Source organism: Solanum verrucosum, unplaced genomic scaffold (genome assembly GCF_900185275.1).
Source record: "Solanum verrucosum unplaced genomic scaffold, falcon-dt-bn FXZP01000280.1, whole genome shotgun sequence".
NCBI lineage: Eukaryota > Viridiplantae > Streptophyta > Magnoliopsida > Solanales > Solanaceae > Solanum > Solanum verrucosum.
In genome coordinates, this window is record NW_026019982.1 from 2147569 (window position 1) to 2161832 (window position 14264).

General features: G+C 33.4%; 2 protein-coding genes and 1 pseudogene across 2 annotated transcripts; 1 reads left to right on the top strand and 2 right to left on the bottom strand.

Annotated features, from left to right (window-relative positions):
* Nucleotides 1-200: 200 nt before the first annotated feature.
* LOC125817370 (2-oxoglutarate-dependent dioxygenase 19-like) lies at nt 201-4599 on the bottom strand. Its single transcript, XM_049496903.1, has 4 exons — nt 4202-4599; nt 2522-2769; nt 1036-1360; nt 201-467 (listed from the first exon to the last, which is right to left on the bottom strand). The coding sequence occupies exons 1-4, from the start codon at nt 4580-4582 to the stop codon at nt 222-224; spliced, it is 1200 nt and encodes a 399-aa protein (XP_049352860.1). The 5' UTR covers nt 4583-4599; the 3' UTR covers nt 201-221.
* Nucleotides 4600-8998: 4399 nt separating this feature from the next.
* Nucleotides 8999-10117, top strand: LOC125817372 (methyl jasmonate esterase 1-like). Its single transcript, XM_049496905.1, has 3 exons — nt 8999-9422; nt 9526-9657; nt 9734-10117. The coding sequence occupies exons 1-3, from the start codon at nt 9045-9047 to the stop codon at nt 10016-10018; spliced, it is 795 nt and encodes a 264-aa protein (XP_049352862.1). The 5' UTR covers nt 8999-9044; the 3' UTR covers nt 10019-10117.
* A 304-nt stretch (nt 10118-10421) lies between these two features.
* On the bottom strand, nt 10422-13962 carry LOC125817693 (2-oxoglutarate-dependent dioxygenase 19-like; annotated as a pseudogene).
* Between the last annotated feature and the right edge of the window lie 302 nt (nt 13963-14264).

Consider the following 14264-nt stretch of genomic DNA (forward strand, 5'->3'; position numbering starts at 1 on the left):
GTAAATATAGAAAGAAAAATTTCGTCATTCATGCATTGATTTTCTGAAATGACAAATATTAAGCACCATCTATTTTTAGTAAAGACAATATATAGATAATTTTAGCATACTTATCATAACTTGAATTCAAACCAAACGACACCATGCAAGCACACATCACACTTTAGTTAACTTGCTTATTAGAAACATGATCATGTACGAGGATTGACGTAACTTCAAATTTAGTTGTTCATTATCTCATCCAAGGCACTTTTCCCTCTCTTAATAGTGCTTTGTTGGGCTCTAATATAGTCCTTGTAAACAATGGGCCGATAATTGCTTTCACTCTTTTCTTTGATAAGTGGGCTTGCAGGCTGAACTATTGCGTCCATTTCTGGGCCATGACCCACTGCTATAGAGATCCGAACCGCCTCCGCACTTACTATTGCTCGATGCTCTACGCTCTTGTACTTTCCATTACTCAATACCTGAGAATATGATTCACTCAATTTATCTAAATTTGATAGGATCAATAACGTATTGATTTATTAATTCAATCTATTTTTACCGACTCAATTCAATTTATAGAAAGTTGGGCTGATTTATGCTAGCTATATGACCTAACTGACCCATAGAAACATTGTCAAAATATATGATATATATACTATGTATAGGCAAAAGAAAGAAGAAAAAAGACCAGTTCTTAATTAAATAAATTATAAGAAAAAAGTAAAGAAATTGGAACTTAGTAAAAGTGGATAGGTTGAGTTATAGTAGCTCATTTAGCCATTTTGACTCGGCTCATCTAGTTCAACTAACCTTTTGATATTTACCAAAATGACTTTTGAGATGAGTGATGTTGAACTTTTGACCCTACTTGTCAGTCAGACAAGCGGGATCAAGAGCTCAAAATCATTCATTTCTAAGTTCATTGGGTGTAATTTCTCGTATTTTAAACTGTCCTAGCCCATCCTTTTATTTGAAAGTATCGTAATTATTTGACACTCACGATCAAAGTATCTAAGTTAAATTGAAAGCAAAAATAATGACACTAACCTCCAAAAAATCTCCTAGATTGACAACAAAAGTGCCAGGTATACTGGGGACAGAGTACCATGTTTGATTGCGTTTAATTTGCAAGCCAGGAATGCCATTGTCCATCACAATAGTGAGACCACCATGATCTGAATGTGGAGCAAGTCCCAATGTCTTGTTTGGCTCAGGACATGCTGGATAATAATTTGAAATTATCAATTGAGTTCCTTCATTTCCAAGTGAACTCTCTATGTAATCTGGATCAAGCCCTAATCCTTCTGATATTGCACCAAATATTATTACCGCAAGTTGCCAAACTTCCTTTAAGTACTCTTTTGCAACGTCCCTTTACACATATACATGTACAAATTGATTAGAACCTTTACGATAAGAGGAGTTACTCAGGTGGTAATTACTAATCTCCACCTTTGACCATGAGGCAAGAGGAATTAAAAAAAAGCCTACCACTATGATCTCTTCGAATGTGAAGTGGGACATTTTGAAATAATGTATACATAGTAACTATTTTGGAATTAATGCATTCACAAGGATACTATCCGATGTTTAGTCTTTCAATATTATCTCTTAGTTTATCAAGAAGCATTTTAAAAGTTTGTAATACATGTATCTAGTTATTTATGCAAGATCTTTGATTGATATTTTGAATAGTATAAATAAAAATGTAGTTAATAATTGTAATAATCTCAAATAATTTTAAGTAGCCTAATACAACTTGAGCATTCTCTGAATAAAAATATTCTCCTTCTATATTTCCTACAAAATTGATATTAAAGTCAGATTTTCGTTGGAATAGGTGAAGTGGGACATTTTGAAATAAAGTATACCTATAAAGATTTTAATAGTGAAAATATAAAAATTCAAAAAATTGTAATCAAGGAACACATCCCATCAATTATAGAAGGATGTGACAAAATAAAAGTAACTTTCAACTTTTGTGTTGCCAAGGAGTACAATGAGTTGAATAAACCTATAAAATTCATTATTTATTTGATTTTTTTTTGAAAAAAAATAATCATATATGTATGTATGTGTAAATATCTGTACTCCCATATAAAATCGTTTTGGTTCTTTTTATTTTTGCTTGAACTAGATGATTAAAAATTATCATGTTCTGGTCTCTCAGGAGATAGATTTATAAGAATTCACCTATCTTAATAATAAAATAACCCGACTTGAATAATTGTGTATAAGAGCTAAATTAGCTAAAGATATGAGTTATAATTATTATAGAGATCGGAGAGCCTACCTGGCCCAATGATCTTTTCTAGTATATTTTTGTTCAAATAACACATATTCCACTAGTTTAGATCGTAATTATGTCCTGACACATTAGTTTATCAAATTAACATTTGTATCACTTTTTATTCGCTAGATTCATGTATCTGACGACTTATATATATTTATCTCAGATACATGCGAGTTAAATTATGTATAGTTTATTTTAAATATATTATATTCAAGCGTAATTGGATACGATGATAATTACCTGTAGGTAGGAGGATTATCCGGCCAAAGGTGATAGGTATGTGGAATTAGACCACCATAGTGCCTGAGAAAGTCCCTCCAATGAAGGGCATGCTTTCTGGTAGTGGTCAAACTTGTTCCATATCTAACTGGATCCATCACATCATCTGAACCATATCTCATTTTCTCTTCTAATGGAAGATTGAAAAAATCTTCCATGACTTTAAGCATTCCATCCATGAGGGAGACCTTTATACCATGATTAGTCACCTGTGGATATTCTAACTCTTTATTTGTCAAAAGTGATTTGAATACAAAATCTTTTTTTTTTTTTAAAAATAAATAAATAAATATTAAAAGGCATACGAAAAGTATATGGTCAAGACAAATTTGATTTGACTCTCACAATTTAAATGGAACACATAAATTAAAACAAAAAGAGTAATAAATAAGTACACATTTATTACTTTCATGCACAATAAATCAAAATATATATTTATGACCGTAAGAAAGTAACTTGTAAACAAAAGTCTATGGTTAGGATGTGAGGGTTAAAAGTACTTAATTTACTTTGTGATCCGACCACACTCTCGACCCAAGATCTGATTTTCGAATCGAGATCCGACCTCGACTTTCGACCAGAAATCCGACTTCTGAATCAGATTCGACCTCGACTCCAACTCCAACACCCAACTCAGAACCCCACCTTGACACTTGACTAGTGATCCAACCCCGACATCGGATTTGGGATCCGACCTTGAATCCTGACCCGAAATCTGATACTCAAAGGGAAAATTGCGCATATAAGCAAACATATACCAGTTAATTAGTTAACACAATAACACTTTAATTAAATTACCATTCACCGTTGACTTAAAATCATAATTACGTGGTCCACGTCCACAATTTGTGTAATTTGGCTCATAATCGTAAAAGTTCAGAATTTGTATAATTTTGTTCCTAACTATATAAATCTAGAATTTTTCTAATTGTATAAATTTAGAATTTTTCTAATTGTATAAATTTAGAATTTGTATATGTTTACCCTAAGCTTGTATCTTGTTGATACATTTGATTTGTATAAGTTTTGAGAAAATTCTAAATGCATAAATACAAAATTTGTATATACAAACTATTTGTATATTGAAAAGCAATTTTTTTAAATAATACTCATAGCAAGCGAAACTATAGTTATAGAGCGTAACTAGACAAACTGTAATTAAAGAGACTTATTAAGTTTAATCTCTTTGCCAATTATGAAATTTCCTCATACTCAAACCGGGATCCAAACCTCATCCAATTAGGTACTCGAAAGTTGTGTCTCAAGTCGAAATCATGAGTCAGATTCCAAATCGAGAATCAGGAATCGGATCCCGAATTAGTAGTGGGAATCGGTGAGTTAGGGTGGAAAGTTGAGGTGTGGTTGAAAAAGAGTTTTGAAAAATATTTAGCATTTTTCATAAATTGGAGAAAAATAAGTTGATTTGTAAAACATTTTTCAAAATATTTATGCTAATCAAACATGAAAAATATTTTTTAAAAAAATGTTTTTCTTTATGCCAAACACACAACTCATTAAATAACTTTTGAGTTATAAAATAAAGTTGAGTGAACATTAATTGATTTTATCTAATGGGGACAAGTACCGTTAACTTAAAACTGAAAATATAATGCAAGAAAGAGTTGGGAAAGTTAAAGTTACCCTAAAGAATCCCCATAGAGCACATGCAGAACTAATGGCATGTATAGTTGATAGTCGTTGTTCAACAGGTCCATTGAGGCCACTCAAATCTATAACTGGAATGGAACCATCAATGGCCAATGATGGCCTTTCACCTTCTGGAATTGGCAAAACAAACTGGGAAGGCAGCATTTTCATGTTCTTTGAATTGTCAACTAGGTACTTTACACCTTTTTTGTAATCAATATTACTATTATTTAGAGCCATTACTGGGCTGTTGGAAGAGATGGGGGCTATTTTTCTGTGTGTTTTTGACCAAGTTGCAATAGGCAATAATGTGGCATTGTACATGCTCATCAAAATACCTTGGTTGCAGTGGTTGAGTTGAAGTGTATTTGCCATTGGAGCAGTTTTCAAAGAATAGACCTAGTTTCTGTTTATTACTTAAGAGTATTATATTACTACTATTATCTGTATGGAGGAAAGAATGATCAAAGGGCAAACATGCTTTTTGCATCTTTCGATATACCCTTTAACTTTGTGAGCTGATATATCTCTCGTTATAAAAGTGGCTCATATATATCCTTACCGCTATACAAATGACTCATATATACCCGTTCCCTCCTGAGATCATATATAGTAGTGTTATATTTTTAAAAAAATATTGAATATAGATGTGTGAACCCACACTTGAAGTATCACATAATGCGATTATGACTAGGTGCACTTCTCTCCGCAATGCTAGAAATTTGAATTTTATATTTATCTTGTTTTATTTTTCTTTCTAAAATTAGATAACACTTCTCTAAGTGGTAATTGATATATATATATAAGAATTAAGTTTAGACCTATACTTTTAAAATTTTAACGGTTTTCAGTAGTGAAAACCTAAATGTCAAACTGATCAAATTTGTATCATAGATCAACCTTTTTATAATAGTGCACCCATCATCTCAAAATCCTAGATACGCCTCTGACCCTAACCATTACAAAAGGAGCTCACATATACCCTTCATCTAACGAAGTGAAAAAAATAGTTTTAAATTTATCTCTTTTACTTTAATTTTTTTTTAAAAAATCATATAGGGGTATATATATGATCCTTCCAGCAAAGTTCAAGGTATATTTTAATCATTTTCATACAAAAATTATTTTTTTAATTCTTTGATTTTCATTATTCGAGTTTCTTATTCTTTTTTTCTTTCATTCTTTAGTGTAAAGAAAAAATTTAAAACTATATTTTTTTGCAGCTATATTGTAATTTAGTTTTTGTATTTGTAAAAATAAAAAAATGGGGCATTTATAATTAAAATTTACAAGAAAATTAGTGAAACATAAATAAATCTGAGCATCAAAATAATAAATTTAAATTAGTCGTTGAAACAAAAAAGTCAAAAAATTAAAATATGTGTGAGGAGGATCAAATATACCCCATATGGACTATATTTTTTTCAAAAAGAATATATTTAAAAAATTAAAAAAATAAATTAAAACTAATTTTTTTCATTAGAGGAAAAAAGTATATGTGAGTCATTTGTATAACAGATATGAGACTCTTTCATAACGATAAATATATACGCTCTAAATGATAAAATTAAAGAATATATCAAATTCTTTTCCCTTTTTTTTTAATTAAAAAGTCGGGAGCTTTTCAAAGAAATGATGTAAATGGATGTCCACAGACTCCTAAAATCTCCTTTGATCATGCCACAAAAAGTTCCTAAAATCTCCTTTGATCATGCCACAAAAAGTTACTATTTAAGTTTTGACATTTGGAATTTGACAACAGCTGGACTTCCATATATATCGGTATGGCAAACATGCTTTTTGCATCTGAACAATATAATATCTACCACGTGATTCTCTATACAAAATACTTCTGTGGGAGTTTTCTAACCGACAATCATCACTTAAGAGCTATTATGATGATATATCGTTTTGCCTCACATTTCTAGGGCCGTTCTATACCTTGCCGAGGGTATAGAACCTGACTACTAAGTGGATCCACTAGTCTATGCTAAAAAGCACTAAGGAATCATCTAAAAAGTATATATGACTCTTTTCTACCCAAGATGACTACATGGTTTATGGGGGCTGAGAGTTGTCTGAACTCTCCCCCATGTCGGTGCTCAATACTGCTCCCAAAATAATACTAGCTCTTATGTTTAAAAATATAACTTATTTCTGTGGTTGCTCAAAACTTAGATCAAAGACTATCTTGGAAAACAAAGTTTCCTCTCTTGCTTAATTGTGAAAGCATTTACTCTTTACTGAAAAATTAGCTCAAAGGCTCTTTTGGAAATCAAAGTTTCATTTCTTGTTTAAATGTGAAAACATTTTACTATTTGGGAATACATAGTCCCCATATACTTTTTTGAAGAAATTCAATCTTTAATTTACTCTTTACTCAACTCAAAACTCAAGTCTTAAAACAAAGTTAAAACATTTGTAAAAGACTTTTGGGAAACTCTATGAACTTCTCTTGACTTGACTCTTAACTTTTCTTGAATTGAATTATGGATTCAAGGTTCATGATCTCATGTTTATGGAGGATTTCATGATGTTTAGACATACCTTAGAGTGTAGAAATCAGCTAGAAAACATAGGTACGTTGCAAGGGAACTCAAACGGAAAAATGTGGGAAAGGGTGGAGAACCTGGCGTCCCTGGCGCTCTGAGTGGCGCAGGGAGCCAGAGCTTAAGCTTAAGAACCTGGGTTGGGGCGCACTGGCTGGCGCGGTGCCCCGAAGCCCAAACTATAGAACCCCAAGTGGGGCGCTCTGGCTGGCGCGGCGCCCCATACCCCTTCCCCAAAAATCCCCAATTTTTCTTGCTCGATTTTCAATTTTAAACCCTCTAGATTCAATTGGTTCTTTCCCCAAACACTTAGATTCGACTACATAACCAAAATATGCAAGAATCTACTTAAAACAACATCTAATTTCATAAATTTAAATCAAGAAATTTTCAACAACTTCAACAATCAAGAATCCAATAGAAACTTCAAACAAATCCATCAAGAACTCAATTTCTATACTTGCAAGAACACAATTTCGCTGAATAAAATCATGATTGGCGTGTGGGTGAACTAGCCCAACGCTATGTGATCTCACATACCTCGTAGGGATTAACTCTTGGCGAAATCCATAAGTCTAGCTTCAAGAACTTGACGATTCCTTGCTTATTCTCCTCTTCTTTTCTCTTCTCTCAAAACCCTAACTTATTTTGAAAAAACGTAAACTGAATCCAATCAGTTTAGACCCCAACTTAATTAATTGGGTAATGAAAAGACCATAATACCCTTCTAAAATCCTGTTTTGACTTTCCTTATTTAGACAGCCCAACTTCAAATGGACATATCTCCCTCATACAAGCTCGAAACTGAGCAAACTCGGCGGCGTTGGAAAGATAATTCAAAGATCTTTCCTACGGTATCTTGTAGAACACCTAACTCATCTTGATCTAGGAGTTATGATTGTTTGAAGTTGACCCAAAACTCATACTTAGCTTAATTTTGTCAAAGTTTTCAAATTTGATTATTTCCAAAAACGATTTCTTTCTAATTCTAAGTCTTTCTAGTAGTGGGGTGTTACCGGAAGATCATTCATATGGAATTGAATCACATGATGAACGGTCTTGAAAGTTGTAATGATTAATTTTGTCAATTTTTTTGCTTTTCGACTACAGTGAATTGGTAGTCAATTAGTCATCAATATTATAAAGACATAATTATGATATATCATCATTTCAATTTGTCGGGCTTCACGTACACGTTTAATAATAATCCATATGTGACTTTAATAGCTCATCCACAATATAACACTTTTTATCTCTACTTGTAGGTGAGGAATTCTTTCTTGTAATGAATAAAAAGATAACGGGGTGATAAATTGAATAAATAAATGAAACAAATATTACATAAATTATAAGGTATAATAAGGTAGAGTAATAAATGAAATGAAGAGTCGAAGGTTATAGGCGTTATAAGGTTATAATAATAAGCTCTCTTTTATCCATGCATGGGAAGAGAATCCTTTTGCTTTGTTAAAATGGCAAAAATTAAAATAAAATTAAAACAATACAACATGATTCTCCATACGATAGAATATGATTAGATTTATAATTATAAATGAATAAATGAACAGAGAAAACGTACGAGATGGGCAATCTAATATCAATAAATATTATTATTATACATAGTAAAAGAAAGAAAAAAAAAAGGAACATTGTTCAAAGGCATTTCGAAGCAATCAAAAACTTTAAAGCTACTTGGTTGGCTTCTTCACATTACCCCATCTACTCTTTTTTAGAGAGTCGTCTCGTCGTGTTTTGCATATTTTTAATGTCATGGTTTGTATAACTAGTGTGCAACGTGACCTTCTAATCTTTTTTTATAAGGTCTGAACTCGTATCAACAATACATTACGTTGTCAATGAACTAAGCTATTGAGATTTTCCACTAAAAACCGATCTCAAGTCGAAGGTGGGTAGTGAGGTTTATTTTCACTACAAAAAAGTTATGGAATTAGTGAAGTGAGTGATACAGTTACACATTGATATTAGAGTAGGTAGAGGTTCTGATATCGAATCTCACCGTAATTGATATCAAAAATAATTTCCACGTGTTCTGAGATCGAATCTCAAAAATGTTTTCCTTTTCCACTTCAAAAAATTCAGTATTTGCTATTGTATTAGGAAGAGAAGAATTCTCAAAGAATTTTACTCAGCAGCCAAATAGTTTGTCTTCCTGTCTTGTAGTAATTACATTTCACATAGTTGAAATAGTTTCTTAAAACTGTGTAACACGACTCAATAATTATTGTTGTTATTATAAACCCGTAGATCCGGCCAACAAAAAGATATATATGGAGAAAAGCGAGTCTAAAGCTAAGAAGCACTTTGTGCTTGTTCATACGCTAGGGCATGGAGCCTGGTCCTGGTACAAGATTGTTGCATTGATAAGATGTTCAGGACATAATGTCACAGCTCTTGACTTGGGTGGTTCAGGAATCAACCCGAAACAGGCCCTCGAAATCCCAAATTTTTCTGATTACTTGAGTCCGCTAATGGAGTTCATGACTTCACTTCCTGCTGATGAAAAAATAGTTCTTGTAGGCCATAGCGTTGGTGGACTCGCCATTTCTAAAGCCATGGAAACCTTCCCTGAAAAGATTTCTGTTGCTGTATTTCTTAGTGGTGTAATGCCTGGTCCAAATATCAGTGCATCCACCGTCTACACTGAGGTACGAATTAACGATTTTCCATATTCTCAACTTTAATCTGTACTGTTTGTTTAAACTTTTTACCTATTTGAAACTAAATTTATAGATACTTCATTATATATAGACAATCAATGCAATAATACGTGAACTTGATAATCGGGTTACATACCACAATGGACCTGAGAATCCTCCAACCACCTTCATCCTAGGTCCCAAGTTCTTGGAAACTAATGCTTACCATTTGAGCCCAATTGAGGTAAGCAAATCATAATAGTACTTCCATTGAAATTTATAACCAATTTGGAACTGATTTAAATTGGGGTTTTCCCTAGGATTTGGTGCTGGCCACTACACTAGTAAGGCCATTTTATTTATACAGCGCAGAAGATGTTTCTAAGGAGATAGTACTTTCAAGCAAAAGATATGGATTAGTTAAGCGAGTGTTCATTGTTGCTGCTGAAAATGAAGCTCTGAAGAAGGAATTTTTCAAATTGATGATTGAAAAGAATCCACCAGATGAAATGGAAGTGATCGAGGGGTCTGACCACGCGACCATGATGTCTAAGCCCCAACAGCTTTATACTACTCTTCTCAGCATTGCCAACAAGTACACCTGAGACCTTTCAATTTGATATTTCAATCATTTTCTTTCGATTGTGAGTTCAGCGTTTGGAATTAGCATCAATAAACAACCTCTATTTCCTGAAATTACTGAATTTTTTAGTTCAATTTGATTAAATCTTATCAATGGGAAGAAGATACAAATGTTAATATTGATAACTTAGGCTTGTAGATGAGCACTGCTAATTACACAAGACGATAGTAGCATTTAGTGGAATGCATGTGGGTAGGATGTACTTTGGCAAACCAAGAAGCTAAGGCACAAGCCTAGCCTTCTCAATCACTACAACAAAAACAGCTTTTAGCGGCAATAAATATGCACATTAACAAAAACGGCTAAAGTTTTTACCGACATTATTATCTCTCTACAAGAATTGACGTATCCTCAAAATTAATGGTCTATATATTGTTGTTCATTATCTCATGCAAGGCACTTTTCCCTCTCTTAATAGTGCTTTGTTGGTCTCTAATATAGTCCTTGTAAACAATGGGCCGATACTTGCTTTCACTGTTTTCTTTGATAAGTGGGCTTGCAGGTTGAACTATTGCGTCCATTTTTGGTCCATGACCCACTGCTATAGAGATCCGAGCCGCCTCCGCATTGACTACTGCTCGATGCTCTACGCTCTTGTATTTCCCATTGCTCAATACCTGAGAATATAATTCACGCAGTATGTTTAAATTTGAGAGGATCAGTAACGTATCAGTTTTTTAATTCAATCTCTTTTGATCAATTCAATTCAATTTATAAAAGTTTGGCTTGATTTATGCGAATTATATGACCCAACTGACCCATAGAAGAATAAATTATAAGAAGAAAGTAAAGAAACTGGAACGTAGTGTATTTTAAACTGTCTTGGCCAATCTTTTTATTTGAAAGTACGGTAATTATTTGATACTCACTGTCAAAGTATATAAGTTAAATTGAAAGCAAAAATAATGACACTAACCTCCAAATAATCTCCTAGATTGACAACGAAAGTGCCAGGGACATGGGGGACAGAGTACCATGTTTGATTGTGTTTAATTTGCAAGCCAGGAATACCATTGTCCATTAAAATAGTGAGACCACCATGATCTGAATGTGGAGCAAGTCCCAATGTCTTGTTAGGCTCAGGACATGCTGGATAATAATTTGCAGCTATTATTTGAGTCCCTTCAACTCCAAGTGAACTCTCTATGTAATCTGGATCAAGCCCTAATCCTTCTGATATTGCACTAAATATTTTTACCCTAAGTTGCCAAACTTCCTTTAAGTACTCCTTTGTAATGTGCCTTCACACATGCATATACATGTAACAAAATTGATGGTAAGAATTCACTTATTCCAATAACTAAAAAACCTGACTTGAATCATCCTGTATTAAAAGCTAAATTAGCTAAAGATATGAGTCATATATAATTACTATGGAGACTCAGCATGGCTCAATAATCTTTTATATATAATTTTCCGATAGTAATTCCAGGTACTATTGCATGTAATGTAGGCTTAGCCATTTTAAAACCATCAACTGCTAGGAAAATATTAAGCATGATGATAATTACTTACTTGTAGGTAGGAGGATTATCTGGCGAAAGGTGATAGGTATGTGAAACAAGACCACCATAGTGCCTCAAAAAGTCCCTCCAATGAAGGGCATGCTTTCTGGTAGTGTTCAAGCTTGTTCCATATCTAACTGGATCCATCACATTTTCTGAACAATATCTCATTTTCTCTTCTAATGGAAGATTGAAAAACTCTTATATGACTTTAAGCATTTCATCCATGATAGAGGTCTTTATACCATGATTAGTCACCTGTAGAATTTGCAACTAATAAATATTTATCTTTTAAAAAGATTTGATTAAATAATTTTAATCATATATAAATATGTAACATCCCAACGTAAAGATTTTGCAGTTTGCACTATATCATTTCATGTACGTGTTTGGACCCAAGATTCATTTTTTTTTAATCATAGTATTAAAGTCAGGTCCATCCTAATTGCTCTATGTTATATTGTCCATGCTTCAGATGTACAGTTCTGAGATACATGGATGTTTATTCTCCCACATTGGTTGTGGATGATTGTTCGATCTCCTTATATGAGCTTAGACTATCCTCAACTCAATATTAATCCACAAGTAAATTTAGCTTAAAATTGAAAATATAAAAGAGAGAGAAAGAGTTGGTAAAGTTAAGTTACCCTAAAGAATCCCCATTGAGCACATGCAGAACTAATGGCATGTATAGTTGATAGTCTTTGTTCAACAGGTCCATTGAGGCCACTCATATCTATATCTGGAATCGAACCATCAATGGCCAATGATGGCCTCTCACCTTCTGGAATTGGCAAAACAAACTGGGAAGGCAACATTTTCATGTCCTTTGAATTGTCAACTAAGTACTTTACACCTTTTTTGTAATCAATTTCAATAGTAATATTATTATTAGTCAAAATGCTAGTGGAGATTGAGGGAGAAGGAGAAGTAATTAGAGCCATTAACTTGGCTGTTGGATGAAATGGGGCTTTATTTTTTGTGTTTTTGATGAAGTTTTTCTTTGCCACGCGTTGTTGGTCTTCGGAGCAATAGGCCTTGTGGCATTGTACATGCAGATTAAGCCAAAAATTTGGAACCTAGCTAACGGAAGTAACGATGCTCCTTCACTAGTTTTTTTTTTCTCGTTGGGTATCTATATTGGAATCTGATTATTCTGAAATATTCGTGCCGCGTAGAGCCCAATTCGAAGGGAAGTATCCCTATCAAGAATATTTTCGTACCCAAGATTCAAACTCGAGACTTCGAATTAAGAGAAAAGCAATTTCATTCAAAGCACTATCGAGATTTCGAATTAAGAGAAAAGCAGTTTCATCCACAACACTATATCGATTGATGTATTTCATGGCACCACACAACTTAGATGAGTGCATACAGCATTGATACCGTACCGTAGGTAAGTTGCTAGTGTTGCAATGTCATTCTCCACAAGTAGGTAAGTGGGTTCTCCCTAGAAATTTCAAAAAGATATCACAACATAAGAAAATCAAAGCCAAGAACAATAAATACGTCTCAAATCAACAGATGCATGGCATGTCAAGTCACAAGTGTATCAATCCTGTGAAAGAAAGAGGTTGATGCACCTAGCTACCCGAAGAAGAGCTTTCTTTGTCCCATCTTTTCTTACTGACTTTTCTAGTTTAGATAGCGTATTTAGAATCATGTCAAAATACATCAAGACCTGGGCCAGGTTCTCTTTCTTCAAGAAAGAGTAGCTTTAAACAACTTGGTTCCAAACACACCAAACAAGCAAGCGACTCCCCTTCCTTAGCGTACCTGCCCATTAAGGCATTCTTCCTTCTTGCGTATGTGTTATAGCTCATAGCTGTAAGCCCCAATTCCTTGGTAAAATGAGTTGTCGCCTTTAAATCATCGAAAAAAGAAAAGAAGAAACCACTATATATAATGACTGCGGGAGAACAATCGTACTTTTTGCAATCCTTCTTTTGAGCCTGACCTTTATCGTTCGCAGAAATTATTTTCGTTTGAATAAAAAATATGGCTTTCGACTTGGCTTTATCATATATATATATATATATATATATATTCGATTTTCCATCTCGTTATTTGGGTGTTGTTTACGCACCAATTTTCTATCTCACTTTGGTATTTATTTACTGGAAGTTTTTTCCTTTTTTGTTGTTTTAAGTGTTGGTTCGGGAGGAGGGCAGTCACTTCCTCTTCCGGGCCCTTCCAACCCATCAAACTCCTCCTCGGAAGATTCGTTCGCAGTCCAGATCATGTAAACACCTGATGAAGATAAAAATTTATCGAAGATGAGGGTGCCGTCATGTGATGATCAACGTAGTCACAGGGTCCATAGATAAGACCTTGTCAGGATAATATATATACTCTATGGTTTACTTGTCTTTGGAATTTCTGTCCTCTTTCCAATTTCCATTTTCGTCATCTGATTTCCTACTACATCATCTTCCTTTGGTTATTCAAGTGATACAAAGCATCTTCTACTAGTACAATTATTAGTAGCATAACTTTTATCCATCAAATTACCTTAGATATATGAAAAGAAATTAGGAATAATTGGTACAACCCACAACACTACATTATATCTACGTATTTAAGTTTTTATGTTTTCAATCACATAATTCACTATTTTCTTACCCAAGTGTTTAAAAACTTAGTATACAACATTATACACTCGATATATAGCATTATACAAAACTCTCATTTTATTTTTACAAC

What these genes read in the sequence shown, in the direction of transcription:
- LOC125817370 (XM_049496903.1), bottom strand. Translation starts at nt 4,582, where the DNA reads ATGGCAAATACACTTCAACTCAACCACTGCAACCAAGGTATTTTGATG. An exon ending in CTCTATGGGGATTCTTTAGG is followed by an intron (nt 2,770 to 4,201) that starts GTAACTTTAACT and finishes GAATATCCACAG; the next exon opens with GTGACTAATCATGGTATAAA. An exon ending in GATAATCCTCCTACCTACAG is followed by an intron (nt 1,361 to 2,521) that starts GTAATTATCATC and finishes ATATGTGTAAAG; the next exon opens with GGACGTTGCAAAAGAGTACT.
- LOC125817372 (XM_049496905.1), top strand. Translation starts at nt 9,045, where the DNA reads ATGGAGAAAAGCGAGTCTAAAGCTAAGAAGCACTTTGTGCTTGTTCAT. An exon ending in CATCCACCGTCTACACTGAG is followed by an intron (nt 9,423 to 9,525) that starts GTACGAATTAAC and finishes CATTATATATAG; the next exon opens with ACAATCAATGCAATAATACG. An exon ending in ACCATTTGAGCCCAATTGAG is followed by an intron (nt 9,658 to 9,733) that starts GTAAGCAAATCA and finishes GGTTTTCCCTAG; the next exon opens with GATTTGGTGCTGGCCACTAC.